The following is a 17,331-nucleotide window of genomic DNA, read 5'->3' on the forward strand; positions in this document are numbered from 1 at the left end:
ACAGAGTGTGCAGGAGGATAGCCTGTGCAAAGGCCCCGAGGAAAGAATTTGAGGAACAGTATGGTGGAAGCCAAATGCCCGAGATGAGTGAGAATCCAGTGGGCCACTGAAAGGGATCGGCAGCTGGATGGTGCGGGGCCCTTTTGTTATGGGTAAAACGGAGTCTCTCTATGGGGATTTGAGTCAAGAAGCGGTAAGGCTTGACTCCTTCTCTACCAGGCTGACCCCGGCTGCCACTTGAGCACCAGCCAAAGGGTGGCCAGTGAAGAATCTGAGAGACCAAGTGCCAGGCGGATGACTGACAGGAGCACCTACCTCACTGGGCCTTCGGCAGACACCAACCCCTGTGGGGTGAGCGATTGGGAAACAATGGGCACCAAGCCGAAGCTTCCAGAAGGCAGGACCTTGCCTCCAGTCCTTCCAGAGTACATGGGTGCCATCACCACACTGCTGCTCTCCTGCGTCACCCCACCAAGCTCGGGCATTCTCCCCCACCGTCGCCAGGCACCTTGGTTAAAATATCTGGCATCAAGATGCCCATTTGCATCCCCTACTGCCCTTACTGATACAGGCCTCTTGTGCCCCAACCCCCCACTCCCTACCAGAGTACCACCTCCCGGCCTTTGCTCAACCCTTCTGTCTAGGGTTCAATGTCCGCCCAACTCCCACCTCTAACATGCCTTTCAACCAATCTTCAAGATTCTGTCCGCAGGCTGTGTCATGAGAAATCACCTGTCCCATGATCACCCGAGCCCATGCTACAAGCCCCTGGCAAGGTCCATACATTTTCCTACTTGTGGGACTAAATCTTCGTCATCCTCCGCTGCTCTTTCTGGTGGCACGGCCTATGAGTACCCTGGGATGCACCATAACAGCCAGCCCAGGGTTGACCCACCCCTGTTTGTAATTAGAAGGAGTACGATTCCAGAAGCAGATTTGGGCCCAGTCCTCACTGTGCCAAAGATCAAAGCAGGGTCCACCTTGCCTGAGACTAGGACAGGACAGAAAGACTTGCACAGGGGAAAACAGTGAGTCCCACTTAGAGCAACGATTCTATTGGACTCTTCCACTTAGCACACAGCAGTAAAACACACACTGGGGTCACAGTCCCCCGCCCCCAGAGGTCCCTTGGCCAAGGAGCCCCCTCCCTTCTCCCCATCCCCAGAGCACTCACTCTTCATACTGAGCCAGGAATGGATGGGTCACCCTGTATCCTACACCTGGGGGACCACTTTCTCAGACCTAAGACAAATACCACGGACCCCAAAGGAGGAGGCAAAGCGGGACAGGAGAACCCAATAGAGAAGGAGAGACCAAAGAGAGCTTTGAGATCAGAATTCAATTCTTTAATACAAAATGCTTTTTTTTTCTTTTAAGATATATCTGTATTTCTTTGTTGCTGTTTAAAAATAAATATGTACTACGGAATATCTCGGAAAACTGCACTAGAGACAAAGACTCGATGTTAATATCTTTTTCCCCCACAATTATTACGGATAAACAGTAGCACCAATAAATAAATGATAACAAATATTAAAATTAAAAAAGGAGAGAGATTTAGTATGTAGAATTCTCTATTTTTTCTTGTTTTGTTTTTACATATAAAAAACAGAATAGCAATGTCTATTTTTATCAGAATCACATATATACATAAACATATATATATATATTTATATACAAACACAAATTGCCAAATATATATATATATAGTATGTAAATGTATATTGAAACCTTATTTCAAAGGAATGTGTGGTGGGGACAAGGGAAGGGCAGAGCTGAGTGTTAGCAAAATTAAATATCTTCTCAGGACAAGCTAGTGACTGTCACCGATCTGGGAGAGAGAGATTGGAAACACAGATTTCACACACACACACACACACACACACACACACACACACACACACAAATACACAAAACAGTACAAATAAGAGAGAGCGAGAGATACATCTCATAAATAGTTGAAATTAAATATTAACCAAGAATACTGAAAAAACCCTACTCTTTAATTAAATTAACTGTTTTAATTTCTAATTAAAAAGGGCTATTAAATAAGTACCGTATATAAAACACTTTCTCTTTTCTCTGCCTCCGTGCGGGGCTTGCGGGTCCTGCCCCATCGCTCTGTGCCTCGAGAAAGGGTAGGACGGGGGAGGGTTCGCCACTGACACACACAGCCAACAGAATTAGTGGTTTCAACGGTCTGAGCACACAAGGTCCTCCTGGGCCGTACCCAGGAAGCGGGGTAGAGAGAAGGAGGGGTTTCCAGGAGGAGGAGCCGTCACCAGGCCTCTTCTTCCACCAACATGTCTTCTCTTCGCTAGGACACCTGTGGGAGGCCTCCTGGGCATCTCAGAAGTGGAAAAGAGAGCTGAAGGCTGGCCGAGTTCCTGATTCTTCCAGGCAGTGCCCAGAGGGCAGGGTACGCTTGCAGCACGTAGTGGGGATCCACAGCGCATGCCATGTCCTGAGGCTCCCCAAACTCCTGGTTGGAACCAGCATCTTTGTCTCTTTCTCTGTCGTCCGTCTTTCTGTCCTCTTGACTCAGGGCCAGGGATGGGTTTGTCGAGTTTCTGGAAGTGAGCCAATGTGCCCCCGTGCCCTGGCCTTGCGTGTTCCCTGGCAGGCAAAAGGACTTTGGCCTCTCTAAGAAGGACGTAAGACCACACTGGGAGTCTTTCATCCCATTGTCTCTCCCCTGTCAGGATCCGAGCAGGGACATTCTCCTCCCAACTCAAGTCCACAGCAGTCAAACACATCCAGTGAAGACACCAATAACATTAGCAAAGTTAATTTAAAAAAAGAATATATATATATTTTATATATAAAACATATATATTTATTTATATATATAATATATATATATGTGTGTGTGTGTGTGTGTGTGTGTGTGTGTGTGTGTGTGTGTGTGTGCATGTGGGTGGGTGTGTCTACAGGAATCCCAGAAATAAAACTCCCTAATCTTCCGGGCTTGGTGATTTAGCAGCAAGTAAAAGAAAATGACGAATCCAGTTCCACGAGGGACCATGCTTGGTCACCCGCCCGGGAATGCTTCCGCCCGGAGTCTCGCCCTCCGGACCCAAAGTGCTCCTTGAAGAGTCTCCTCTTCCTTCATGTCAGGCTTTCTGGATTAAGGACTGTTCTGTGACGATGATGGTGTGGTGACATGGTTAGTCGGTCTTTCTGGTGAGAGGTCTGGTTCCCGAAACCCTGAGGGAGGCTCCTTCCTGCAGCCTGGCTCACCGCCTTGGCTTGTCACATCTGGGGAGAAAATGGCAAAGACAGGCAGGGGGTCAGGGCCACAGGAGCCTGGAAATGAGGCAAGCAGCCTTCCCAGGCCTGGGAACCCCTGGGTCCCTGTAGGCTGGCGCCACAGGGGCAGAGTTCCCAAAGGTGCAGGTGAGACAGAGTCCCAGTGGAGAGAGAGAGAGAGAGACGCATCCCTGCCTTCTAAAGATGGCGACCGATGGGAGACAAGACAGACATGGAAATATTCACAAAGCAACAAATGAGCAGTTACCAAAGGACAGCCCCCATGTGACATTCCACAACACATGGGTGACAGGGTTAGAAGTAGTTAGCTGGGAGGGGGTCCCTGCAGAAGGGTTTTCAGTTCTTGCTCTAAGGGTGAGTTTAGAAGAGTAGACAGGGCATGGCAAAAATACCTTGAGCTAAGCCAATGACAGAGGACTGCCATGGGGGTGTGTTTCTGCCCCAGGGAGGACAAGTAGCGTGTCCTGGAGCTGCTAGAAGGCAGGAGAATGACTATGGTCCCCACATCTCTTGGCCTTAGCTTCCACCTGGAACTGCCTAGCAGCTGCAGGCCGAGATATAGGGGTGGGGGGCACGTGTCTTTTACCTCTTGATGCCTAACTTGGGCTGAGGACAAACAACTCAGTGGCTTTATTCCTCCTATTGAAGGGGAGAAGGTGCGTCTCCAAGGACTTTCTCCTCATGCTCCTGCCCATGGAGGAGGTGCCTCTGAGGACAGCCTGAGGACACGGGACCTAACCCAGTCTTGAACCCACAATTCCCAGACCCAGTCAGTCTTGGACTGGGTGGCGGGGGGGGGGGGTGTCTCTGGAAGTCAGGTGACTTCTATTAGCTTCCAGCTCATTCCAGAAACTCTACAATGCCAAGGTCTTCATCTTCCTTAAAACCCTCTGGGGAACTGAGCCCCTTTGGAAGAGTCCCTACCACACAGCGCTAACACGCTCAGTGGCCTCGGTGTTTCCCAGGCACAACTCCACACCAACCACCAAGGCCGGGTCCCTGATGTCTTTTGAGCACCCACAAAACACAAGAATGCAGGCAGGGAAGGGGGCACACACCAAGAGTCCTTGCTCTATGTGGGTGTTGGGAGGGCTGGTCCTGTGTGGGCCATCCCTTGAAAGCTTTTCCTCCCTGGTGATGCTCATCCTCCGGATGAGGATATGAACTGGTATGACCAACCCAGTCAAGTGCCCTTGTACTCCTGACTTCCCCCACTGAATGTGGTCATAGACAATATTCACTCATGAGCTTGACGCTTCCTTGGTCCCCACGGACAAAGGACACGAGTACAGACACCTGGGTATCTCAGTGGTTTATGAACCAGGCCCACGCCAAGCTCTTGCCTGCAACCACACTGAGAGCATTTTGAAATGTGTGGGCTGTTCGGGATCATCACCCTTGGCCTGACAAATGCAGGATAAGCTATCTACTGTCCTCAGATGTACAGAGAAAGAGTTTCCCAACCTAAACCAACAGCAGAGCCCCACTCTCAGGAAGTCCCAGTCTGAGGTGGACACAGCCTGTCCTCACAGAGTCCCGGTCTGGGGGTGGGGGGGCAGCCTGTTCTTCAGGAAGCCATAGTCTGAAGGGGACACAGACAACAGGAGACAAAGCTCCAAGCCCAGGAAAAATACACTGAGTGGAGAGGTCTAGCTGTGCAGGCTCTCAGGGGTGGGGTGGGGGCAAAGGTGCAGCCAGGGAACACTGTTAGACATCATTCCATTTCTAGAAGGGCTTTCAGGTTTCAGCATTTGCTCCAAAGATAGACTTAACAACATCAGCACCAACAGCCTCCACAAGCAGCAGGACCGCGGGACACAACACACAGCTTGCGTCCACACCGACACAGTAAGTCACAGCAGCCTACCCACTCAGGCAACCGGGGCCCTCTCAGAGCAGGCCTGCCAGGCCAGACTGGAGCCCGAGGCCCCACACAGCCTCAGGAGCAGAGAAGGCAGCAGTGGTAACGCACGCAGGCAGCTAGAAGCTGAGCAAGTAGCTGGCCCCTCACAAGCATGCCCTCTCTGTCTCTCTCTCTCTCCCATGTCTGCGATGCCCCTCTCTGACTCTCTTGCTCGCCCTCTGGAAACCAACCTGCAAGTACGTTCGTTTAACTCAAGCTGCCTCGCCTTGCAACGCGAGTCTGTGTTTTTGCAGGAACATTTACACGTCTGCGGATCTTGGACAAACAAATGCTTTCTCCGCTCTGAGCAAGGCTCACAGTGACTGCAAAAAGGCAAAAGGAAAGACATCTAAGCTAGAGCGTCAGCAGAGAGAGAGAGAAAAAAAAAACCCATGCAACACCCCCTAACAGGTCCGCAACGGCTTCCCCCGCCCAGCTCATCGGCCCCTAGGCCCTTTCCACGTTCTGGAAAGATCCGAGCACTCTAGCAGAAGACAGAGAGAGTGGCAGAAAGATACGCAGCGCTGGCAGGACATCTGCCTATAGAAAGAGGAGGGCACAGGCGGGCAGAGTGCAGGGAGAAGGCTGCCTAAGGGGCAGTGCTGTGCCCCATGAAGACATGGGCCTATCTCATGGCCTCAACTGCTGCTGTGCCCAGAACACACCTTGACTCTTTACCTACTGGGAACAGCAATGATGAGTGGCCCATGAGACCACCAGGGCACCTTCTCCCTGAAAAAGGGCCCCTGCCCAGACCCTCCACCAACGGAGAGGGCCAGCAGAAGGCAAGCCAGTCCAGCGGCACTGTCCACCAGCTAAGCCTCCAGAGCCCACCACAGGCTGTAACCAGAGGGAGCCCGCCCTATGGGCCACTTCCATGGGTGATTTCAGTGGGACTGGAGTAGAAAGGGCTTCCCCTCCTGGAGCCTCAAGTCCAGGTATCAAAGGTGCCTCGTCCATTCAAGCTCCACCTTCACACTCCGCTTCCCACCATCGCACCCCTCAACTCATTCCACATCTGCCTTCCACACCACCCTGACCCTCCAGACATGTGTGGGAGCACGGAGCAGTGGAAACCAGTTGGGTGAGAGGGCCCCAATGGCCAGCACCCATGCCAACAATGGCCCCGCCACCAATGCCCAGTGGGTGAGAGAAAGTCGGTGCCCAGCCAAGCCAGAGACCCCCTCCCTCAGTCGACTGCTCCAGACTTACTCACCTTCCACCCACCCCAACCCAACCCTGGACCAGCGTTGCCACCACCAGGTCTACCCATTGGTGCCATTAGTGGAGTGAGTGAGAGAGAGACTGAGGCCAGCAGGAGGGCAGGGCAAGAGCCAGAGGGGAGCTGAGGGGCGGGGAGTGGGGGGCAGGGTTAGAGGAACCGCAGGCGATTGTCTGGAGGCCAGGAAGGCTCCAAGGAATTAGACAGCAGCGGCACCAACGTACGCGCTCCAGGACTTAAACCGGGATTTCTTGCGCTTTCGTTTTTGACCCTTTCCCTTTCCTCGAACTGATTTTCTGGAAAATATAAAAACAGAAACAGACAGAAAGAGAACAAGAGGGAAGAGAAGAGGGGAGCGATGAAGAAGACAGAGGCAAGAGCAGGAGACCCAAAGCCACCCTAGCCACTCCCTGGAGCAGAATCCGGGAAGGACCTCAGACATGGGTGGGCCGGGCCAGCACACACCCCCCTCCTCACTTTGCCCACATAGTGGCCACCCCAGCCACAGGCAGGTTTTGAGTGGGCAGCAGAGACTGGGAAAAGCACAGCTTCTAGGCTCATGGGGCTCCTGGTCCCAGGCAGGGTGCAGAGCCATAAGGTCAAGCTCTTTAGCCAGGAAGTACAGTTAGACCATTAAGGTCAGGAGGCGATAGCTTGAAGGGGAAAGGGTTAGGAGTGTGGGCTGCGCTTCAAAGACAGAAACTTCTGCCTTCGTTGCCAAGGGTGGTACCAGGAGTTCCTCTGGAGGTCCTGCCTCACAATATCCTTGGTGAGAAGGAGCAGTTACTTGAGAGGTGGAGTAAAAGCCAGGGCAGGACACGGGCACCAGCTGCCCAACAGTCATCTGGGATGGGAGTTGGGGCCTAATGGTCCTCAGAGCCCAACACTGATGGTGGGTCCAGGGGGGTAAGAGGGACAGCACAGCCTGGGTGTGTGATTAGGGGGGCCAGGGGACTCAGCAGAGAGTCTTCTCTTCAGCCTGTCACAGCCTGCCACTAGACTCTCCTCCGAGCTCAGGCGAGCCCTACCACTCTCCCTGTGGGCAAAACAGACATCTGAAGAACAGCTGAGAGAGCAGGCTACAGCCCGCCACCCTCCAGGGAACCAGCACTCTCTAGGCCTGCCAGGTCTCAGATAAGACAAGGCAGCCTGTCTACCATAGGGAAAGAGAGATGGGAGGAAGGGACCTGGGGAGGGGGCCGGTCTGTCCTGCTTGAGAGAAAGCTCGGGAAGGCTGGAAGGAGAAAGCTCTCCGCACAGAGCTCCATCGCTCTGGCAGATACAGTTGTCCCAGAATCTGGGGACTTAGGGAGAAGCAGGAGGACTTCACATCCCCTAGGCAGTAGGGTGGACAGAAAGGTGTGGGGGAAGGGAAGAGGGCATGGGTGCTCTCTCTCAGTCGCTCCCTCCCTGCAACTTCATTTCTCCCAGCAATGTCTGCCATTCCCCCCATCCTGAACTGACCTTCCGCAACAAACAACAGGAAGCCTGCGGAAGGCATATACACACCAAGAAATCTCCTGGGACCGAAGAAACCTGCACGGCCACAGTCACCACCGAACAAGGCCAAGGCCACATCCCCTGATACACAAAAACTGCCCTCTGGCACCCACCCCTTCTCCCTCACTCTGCTGTGGGTGCAAGTGTCCCCAGCACCCTCCACCAAATTGGTGAGCTCTGGCCAGGAGGAACCTGAGCCCCAGAGAGCAGCGTCTTCTTCAGGGGAAGAAACAGCAGACTCCAGGTTGGATTTCTTCATCATCCTAGAGCCGGAAGCCTGAAGCTGGCTCCATCCCACTGCTGTCACAGTATCCCTCCCACACAATGCCCCAACCCACTGAAAGCACCCAAAGAGAGGAAGCTGACAGCCCCAAACAAAGACAACGGGAAAGGAGTGTTCAGCATGTGCTCACTTACTTTTCTGGTTTTGTTCTATCTTTCTTTGGTCTGCAATGGGTAGAGAAAGGGGGGGAAAGAGACACAGGAATTAAAGATGACGACATCGACAACACAGTAAAAACTGAACATGACGTCTATGATTTAGCAATGCCACCCTATATCTTTTTGCAGAATAACAAAGTCGATCCCCATAATGTTGTGTGTGTGTGGGGGGGGTCTACACCGAATTGTTGTGCCCATTTTCTAGAGGTGAGGAACCAGCCGCAACACACTGAGGTCAAACGCCCAAGGTCGCACAGTTAGTTGCAAGGAGGACCTGGGCTGACAAGTGTGCCGGACTCAGCTCGGACTCAGCTTTTGGAGCAGGCTGTGTGCTACGTGAGTGCGGAGCTCTGGCCTCACCTGCATTCGCATCTGCTGTGCTGGAGGAAGCTCATCTCTCCTATGTGCTGGCTTTGGTGAGGTTTGATCCGCATGATCTGTAGAGGGAAGGAGCGGAGCACAGAGGTTAGTGACCCAGCCAGCCATACCCCTATGGGACACCCCGGGGCTCCTGCCATTCAGCACCCAGGGGTTCTATTGAGCAGGGACAGGTGGTGGAGGTAGGGAGACCAGGGCTCTAACAGAAAAGAGCCTTGGGTCACCCCAACTCCCCCAACCCTGCTGGCCTTAAAGAGTGCCTGCTCTTCTCAAGAGCAGGCATGGCTGCAAGGGTTGGCCAGGCTGGGAATTCAGGTCCTGGATTCTCACCATCCCATCCCTTCCCTTCCTTTATCCCCTCCCAAGCTTCACCTTGACCCCTAAAAGCTTCCTAAGTGCTACCCACCCCATGTTGCTGAGCTCCCTCCCACTCTCCACCCCGTCTGGGCCCAGATCCACCCATCGCTAGGTAGCACCCCAAGACTGGCTTTGAACTCTGTATAGACCAGTCTCATCCAGCTTCCCAAACAGAACCCTCAAGTGGGGAAAGCCTCTGGGCTCTCCCAAGGAGAAAGAGCCTCATTGTGGGCAGCAGACCCCTGTTGAACCCAGGGAGCAAAGGTCATCAAGGCAGAGGAGACGATCAAATCGCAGAGAACTTCGGCTGGGAAGCAGGCCGGGCAGACATCTTCTTCCCCAAGGTGGAAAAGAACCCCGACCTCATCTCCTCACCCCTAACCCCAATTGAGCTCCTCCTAGCAAGTTTCCCAGGCAGAGGCCCAGACAACCTTCTAGTGCCCCTCCCTGTACGCCCCTGCCCGCCTGGATCCCCCGTCCCCTACGCCACAGGGGCCCACCTGCATGGTGATGTTGCTCTCTGAGGTGGGTACACACTCCAGGGCCTCATCATTGCAGCAGCCCCCACAGCGCATGAGGGGCACACAGGACGGCTTGAAGATGTACTCTATCTCGTCGGGGTACTCCTGGAAGATGTCCACCAGGGTCTCGATTGGACGGCAATAGCTGCGCTGGTAGACGTCCATGAATTTCACCACTGTGTGGGAGGGGTGACACGTGAGCCGGGTGGTGGACACAAAAAAGGTGACCAGCCTCTACCTCCAACGAGGTTTGTAAGACCGCTCCTTACAGCTCCCGTATCCGGTAAGCTCTTCTGAAAAATCCAACTGAAGCTCCTCCCTCCTTTATAGGTCCAGGTCCAGGGGAGGTGTCCTGCCACCTCCGACTCTCTTCCTCATTGTAACAGTACGTTCATACCAACTGTGACACCAGAGGACGGCCTGAGCATGGGTACGCTTGTTTCCCACTTTCCTCTCATAGCTACGGCCATAATGCCAACCGGGCCAACAGCCACTCACCAAGCACAAACTGGACACCAGGGACAGCTGAGTATTGACACACTCTTCCCCACGGTAGCACTAAGTACTACCGGGGCCCCCATTTTATAAATGAAGACTGAGAGGCTCAGAGAAACTCTGTAATTTGTCCTCAAAGACCACACTGCTGGTAAGAAGCAGTTAGAACGGGCTGTGACATCAAAGCCTTCCAACACCTATATCGTGCACAAGCATAGAGGCTTCAGGAGGTACCTGCCAGTTCCCCCTCCCCAGACTTCAGCTGAAGACAAATCAGCAGGTGGCAGTGGGCAGGCACACGGCAAAGGTCTGCCAGAACTAAGAACCCCGCCCTAGAGAGCAAACTGTTTGCATCATGGAAAAAACGAGAGCTGCCGCCGTACAAAGCGTTTCTAGAACCTGACCTGTAGGAAGACAGGGAAGAGACAATTTCCCAGGCAGAGTCTGAAGTACATGGGAGAAGGAAGGGGTAATTCAGGGCCAACGGCCGGGCACTAGAGAGCACGGAACCTCTTTGAGATATCAAATGGTGGCTCATCCTGCCACTTCTGGTCACACCTCTAAGGCTACCCCACAGAAGCCTGTCCCTGAAGTGAGAAAAGGGACAGAAGCCCACACAGGGGCCTAGGCTCTGCTGGCAGTTACTGTGACCTTGGGCCTGCCCCTCCGGTCTCTGGGCCTCCCACTGGCTATCTGCAGCAGCAGGTTGGCCTGACCTCTAAAGACACTTAAGTGAGCAGGAAGGTGGAGCTCTGTCTTTCTTTGCTAGCCCTGAAAACAACTCTTCTTTTCTCATTCCAGGTGACAAAGTTTGGAATGTCACCAAGGCATTTTAAGTGCACGCTCCAGAGACTACACACCCCTCCTCCCAACCTGGGGCCACAGCCAAACCTCCTTTTACTCTTCACCAACCCCCCCCCCCCAAGAAAGGTAAAGAAGATGGGACTCGGGTATATGATAGGGTAGCTGGGGAGAAACTGAGGCATCGAGGAAAAGGTGGACCGGTGGCCACAGAGGTCAGACAGGAAAAGGAGTGAGGATCATGTAAACCGCCACTCCACTGCCCCGCTCAAGGGCTCTCTTTTCTATCTGGACAAACAAGCACTGAATTCTTGTCTACCTCCAAAGAGTTAATATAAAACACGGCCAAAAAAAAAAAGCCCATGAGATCAGATCTGAAAAATTCTTTTCAAGGCAAGTCTATATTGAAGATGACTAACCCAGAATTTTTTTTTTTTTAAACTAACCTTTCATCTTGGCTGGGACAAAGGTGGTCCAGACTAGTTAGCAGCCACACACAGGAAGGTGTGACCTGAGCAATGAATGGGGATGGGGAGCTAAAGGTAAAAAGACCTGGGATGAGAATTCTTTCCAAAAACTTCTCGGAATCCCCAAGGTGCACAGGAGGTGAAGTGCCTTGGCTGGTACCCATGGGGACCTGGCCCCTGCCCCCAAGGAAAGCTGTCCTGCTGCTTGGGGCGTGTGCACACATACACTCCAGCATCAGGCTTTCGTGGTTTTCCTTATTTATGGCAGACAACCTCTTCTCCATCAGACAAAGACCGTTTGTCTTGCCTCTCCCAGACCACAGAGCCCACTAGGAAGCAGAAGGGGGTGGGTAGCACTTTGGAAGTGGGGGCCTGTCAGTGGCCGGGGCCAGGAGTGGCAGAAAGCCAGGCCCTGGGCCAGAGAAAGGGCTCCCGGGGGAGGAGGCAAAACCGGCTGGACATCACCAGCCTTCCTTGGCTGGCTCCAGCAGCCGCACTGGATTTGGGTCAGGGAAACTAGCTAGGAGGAAGACCCCAGGGCCTTCCCTACTCAGAGGAAGGACACTGGAGGAGTGGCATCCGGCTGGAGCAGAGGCCACACTCAGTGCTGGGGAGAGCCAGGGCGTCCCCAGAGAAATGGGAGGAACCCAGTACTCCAAACCACACTGGAACAAAAGGCAGGCGGACTCGGGGTTGGGCAGGGGGCGGGGCGCCTGAAAGCTACAGCCGGCCCTCTGCTGGTCCTTTAGGGAAGTTCACAGCACCCAAATGCAGTCTGTGGAAGCTGCCACCCTTGAGAGAAATGCAAACCCAGGGCTTGGAAGTCATGTTAGGATGGCCTGCTACCCTGCCCCCACTCCCCAGCCCCTGGCCTCGTATCTCCAGCTCACACAGGAAGGGTCACAGCCCCCATGGGTGGGCCTCGGCTGAGTAGGAAATGGCACTAAACATTTACCCTCCCCTGGGAGAAGCGGGTACGAGAGATACCTCCCTGCACATCTGGAAAGCCTGAACACTGCCTTCCTCGTCTGTGCTCACGGCAACCTTTCCAGATAAAATTTCACCAGAAAAGCTGTTAGAAAAAGCAACAAGTCCTGTTTTTAGCAGGACGCCGAACAGAGGACACCAAGAAACACAGGGCTAAGCTCACACAGTTCCCATGCAAATCTTGATCCTCACAGTCCTGCGAGGCCCCCAGGTCTGAAAAGGAAGAACGGGGCTTACCCCTGTACACACACACCCCAGACAAGGAGGACATCATCCAAGAGCATAGGGACTCACCTTCTTGGGCTTTCTGCTCTCCTTCTGTCGTGGGTGCAGCCTGGGACCACTGAGGACAAAACAAAGCGTAAAGAGCATTGGCAGGGGCAGAGGCAGCCACAGGAGTGCAAAGGCCTGCCACTGAATCCCTTGATCTCCTCTGGCCTCTCTCCCAACACACCCTCACAAACCCCAGCTCCTCCAAGGCTTCTGAGTCCAGCAGGGAACAGGAAGGGGTCCCTGCAGGTCCAGGGTGTCCCCATTATCTGGGAGTGCTTCAGTTCTGAACCCACAGAAGTTAAAGACCAGCCAGGTGCCGGGGAGCTCACAGGGTAGGAGGACAATACAAGAATCCTGTGCTGTCCAGGCCCTTAGCACCTTCCCGCTCTTGCCCTTTCCTTTTTTCTCTCTAACCCTGATTCCCTGGTCCAAAGCCATGGGTAAGTATTAAGGTCAAATAGGAGGACAAATTTGGACTGGGGCAGGAAGGTAGGACTGGGGGCGAGAAAAACAGCATGGTGACCTTCTCCTGCTGACATGACAAATACCAGGGTGAGCTGGTGTTGAAGAGGGAGGGGGTGCAGGGGACCGAAGGGCACCAACTACCCTCCCCCACCCAAACTCTTCCCAGGCCTCAGGAACAGTCAGCCTACCCACAGGTTGCTCAAGGGCTGAAACGCTGGGAGGAAGGCCCTAAGGAAGGGAGAATGACAGTTTCCTCTCACCCCAGTCTGCCTAGGGCCTTGCTAGGCTCCGATCCCACCACATCCCCAAGCCTCTCACCTGGACAGGGCACTTTGCTCAAATGTAGCCTCCCCTCAGTTCTGCCCAGCCCCCAAGGGGTCCCCTGCTCCACCCTGAGCCTGAGCCACCCCCAACCCTCTTCATTCCCCCCAGCTCCTTCCCTCCCTCCCCAGAAGCTGTGAAGGTCACCAAGAAAGCCATGTGGACCTGACAGTAGCAAGCAGGCAAAGGCTTCCAGGCCTTCCCCAGGGTTCCTGCTCTCACCAACTCCACAGCCACCTGCTTTGCACCAACCCGGACCTCCAACTGCCCTGAGAAGGCTTCCCACCTAGCCTTGGTCTGTCTTTCTCTTTCTCCACCTAAAAGCAGTCCGCTCAGGGCTCTCAGCCTTGCCATCTGGGCCAAGGTCAGAGGTGGCCCTTCTCAGGGCCTCCGATTGCAACTGCCACAGGTAGGCTCTGTACCCACAGGCCCTCAACTACCCCCTCAATACTCCCATGGCATTCTCCCTTAGTTCTCAAGCTAAACCCCAATGGAGAAAGGGAACAGAAACTTTGAACCCCCTCCCAGATGGGGAGGTTCTAGGCAGGGACTGCCCAGGTGTCCTTCTCTGGGGGCCTCTGAAGGTCACACTGTGGCCAGGCACTCCTGCCCCTCCTCCCCACATGGAGGCCCAAAACCAAGGCCTTTGTGCCAGGGTCTGAGGAGCTCTGGATGGTGGCAGGGACCCCTGCTCATCTCCTTCCTTCTGCCTCCTCTCCAAGCAGCTCTCTAGCTGAGGATTAATGGGAAAGAGCATAAAGGGATCCCTTAATAGGCAAGTTGGGTGGGCAAGTTCGAAGTTAAACCACCTGCTGTCTGGGTATGGGGTTTGATACTGACAGGGGGGTCCTACCAAAGGGGTGGGAAGAGCTGGTCCCACGCCCCCCCCCCTGCCGTAGCAAATATCAAACCATCTTTCTAAAAAGGGGAAAGTGGGTGATATCAGTTTACCCTTCGCTGACAACCCCCCTCCCCAAAAAAAGCTGAAACACAGCTCCCCAGAGCTGCTGGGGAAGCACACCTTCAGCAACTCAAAACTTAGGTTAGCGTTTCCACGCAGAACCCAAGGGTGGGTGGGCCCCCAGCACCCCTAGGCCTGACAGTCACGGTCCTTTTCCTGGACCCGGGGCCCAGGAAAGGTCCGAAGAGTCTTCGCAAAGAAAAGGAAAATATAAAAGGATGGGAAGGGCTTCTCTACACATCAAGCAGGAAATGGGGAAAAAGGGGGCGGGGGCGGGAGGGAAGGGGCGTCGGGAAATTCTTCCTAGCGCAAGGCATGGGTAGAAGTTGGGAACGGGCGTAAAGGGGTATGGGAGTTTCTCCGGGTCCCGGAGCTGGGGATACCTCCAGAGGTCACCTTCCTCGCGGAGGGCCGGTGGGGGGAGGGGCGCCGCTCGTCGCCCGGGTCTCCGGGCTCCGGCAGCCGCGGCTCCGGGAACACGAGGCCGGCCAGGCCCGGGCTGATGTAATCGGCTCTGCGCCGCGCGCACCCGGCCGGGCGGGGGAGGGCGGGCACCGCGCGGGACGCGAGCGGGGACGGGAGGGGGTGGCGCGGCGCAGGTGGCCCAACAAGCTGGAAGGGTAGGAGAGGGTCCCCGCAGCAATCAATCCTAAAAAAAGTTTTCCCAAACTCACTGCAAGGGCCGAAGAGACCCGAACGGCAGTGACAGCAAAGACCCCCTCGGTCGCCCGTGCCCTGCCCCCTTCACGATCTCTGCCCTCCCCCGGTCCAAGGTCCGAGCACCCCCTAGGCATGCCCGCTGGGCTCCGGACTCCCGCCCCCGTCGCCCGGACTTCCAGTACTCCCGGGACCCGCGACCCGGAGCAAACTTCTGCCGCCAGCCGCGGCGCAAGCCCAGCCCCCTCAGCCTCCTCCTCTGGCTCCCGCCCTCCGCTGCTCGGCCCAGATCGTACGTGCGGTGACTCTGGTGGGTGGGCAGGGCCCGCGTGGGCGGCGAGACGATCCTGGCGCCCTCCCACCTAGCGCGCACCCCCCTCCCCCTCCACGTAACGACGACAGAGGGGGGACGCCTCGCGCCCGGTGCCCAAGGACCCGCGTGGGGCACGAAGCCCCCCACGCGCGCGCTCGCACGCACGCACGCACGTCCCCCAAGCCGGAGAGGCGCTCGCCACGGCCGGGCGACAGCAGTCGGGTACGACCGCTTACCTTGGCATGGTGGAGGTACAGCAGTAAAGCCAGGGTCCAGTGCACCCAGGAGAGCAGAAAGTTCATGGTTTCAGAGGCCCGTCCGGGGCCGGCGCGGCTCGCGCTCCCTCTCCGGCTCGGACTGCGAGGCAGCCCGCTCTCTTGCGCGCCTTGGCGGGCTCCTCTCCCTCCTGGAACCGAGGCCCGGGTCGGGGCCTGGGGCGCGCGCGCGGCTGGAGCACTGTCTGCGCACACGGCCGCCTCACCCGTCCATGAGCCCGGCTCCTGCGAGCCGAGCGCCCACTGCGGCCCCCTCTCTTCTTCCTCCTCTTCCTCCTCTCTCTTCTCGGGCTCCGGCTTCTCCAGGCCCGAGCTAACACTTCTCCCAGCTCCGATCGGTTTGCCTCCTCTGGCACGGACCACGGCTGCTCCGGAGCGAGAAGAGCCCAGAAGTTGGACGAAAAGTTTCAGTGCAATCCCGCGAGCCCCGACCCCCTCCACCCCGCCTCCGGGCGCGGGCTTCGGCTCCTGCTCGCGGCTCGCCGCCGCGTCCACGGTCGGCAGCCCGCCGGCGAGGAGGTGGGCGCTGGGGCTGGGGGCGGTGTCTGTCTGTCTGTCCGTCAGCGCCACTGGTCCGATGCAAGATCCCAAGGGGGAGGGCTCACGCCGCGCTCTGGCGGTCACCCCCAAAAGCAGGTCAGTCACTTTGCCCCTGTCCCTCTCTCCGCTTGCTCGCCAGCGCGCTCTCTCTGACCGGTCTCTCTTCCTCGACTTCTCTCTGGAGCTCTTGCTACCTCTTTCCTTTGCTGATTTCCAAAATCCGAAGTGATTTGAGGGAGTGAAGGCGCAACCTCTCCGAACCGTTGGCAAGATTTAAGAGGGGAAGTACGAAGCAAAAATAATAATAATAATAATAAATTAAAGCGTAAAACAATACACTTTTAGAAAACCGCTTAAGGCAAGGAAAAGATTAAAAAAAGAGGTTTGAATTATCAAATCCCAGAGCAGAGACTCCCTGGCTGGTGAGCCCGCTGAATAGTCTGCCTCTTGTCGCTGCGTCTCGCGACAGAGCTCCGCTGCCGCCGCTCGGCTCGCCCCCAGCACCGCGGCCTCGCGGCAGCTCGGTTGCCCCAAGCCTCTGCGCTTCTCACCGCTAACAGCGGTGGAAAAAAAAAGGGACTTTGGCCCCGCCCCCAAAGGACCCGCCCCAGACCCGCCCTGGGGGCGAAGCCAGGCCGGGCCAGGCACCGCCTTCCAGGATCCCCTAGGCCACCACGGCGAAATAGAAAGCCGAAACCCCCACCACGGCTCACATCCTGAAAACTATCTGTGCACCCCTTCAGTCTGGGTCCAGGGACGCCTTGGGAATCCCAGGGTGTTGGGAATCAGGAGAAACAAGAGAGTGAGGTTATGTGCGGACAGTCTGGGAGCAATTTCTTTTCCTGGGAATATTGGAGAAGGTGGGGGGGGGGGGGGGGGCGCAGAGCTGGCAGTAACATATGGGGAGAGGGACACAGATTTATTGGAATCCCGAGTGACCCCTGGCCTTCTCCCCCACCTCACATACACACTACACACAGACACTTGCACGCACGCACTCACACTGACACACGCGTCCTCCCTCACGCAGACTCAGCTCGCCCAAGTTCACGATCTCCTCGTGATGGCCGAGCGCCCCCTAGCGACTATATTGTGCGCATCCCAACTCTGGCTCAGACGAGCACCGGTCTTGGGAAGAGGGTGAGAGGGTGACTCTTGAGCCTGGCATTCTTTGACCTCCCAAG

The 17,331-nt window shown here is 55.6% G+C and overlaps 1 protein-coding gene across 1 annotated transcript; it reads right to left on the reverse strand.

The window, feature by feature from the left end:
• Positions 1-1,324: 1,324 nt before the first annotated feature.
• Positions 1,325-16,417, reverse strand: Vegfa (vascular endothelial growth factor A; the record flags this gene model as incomplete). Its single annotated transcript, XM_055614635.1, has 8 exons — positions 1,325-3,258; positions 5,365-5,496; positions 6,620-6,691; positions 8,313-8,342; positions 8,697-8,773; positions 9,572-9,768; positions 12,637-12,685; positions 15,569-16,417. Coding segments are annotated over 8 exons (1,428 nt in total), but the record flags the coding sequence as incomplete, so codon positions are not given.
• Positions 16,418-17,331: the final 914 nt, after the last annotated feature.

Source organism: Psammomys obesus, unplaced genomic scaffold (genome assembly GCF_907164565.1).
Source record: "Psammomys obesus unplaced genomic scaffold, mPsaObe1.curated_primary_1811, whole genome shotgun sequence".
In the NCBI taxonomy this organism is placed as follows: domain Eukaryota; kingdom Metazoa; phylum Chordata; class Mammalia; order Rodentia; family Muridae; genus Psammomys; species Psammomys obesus.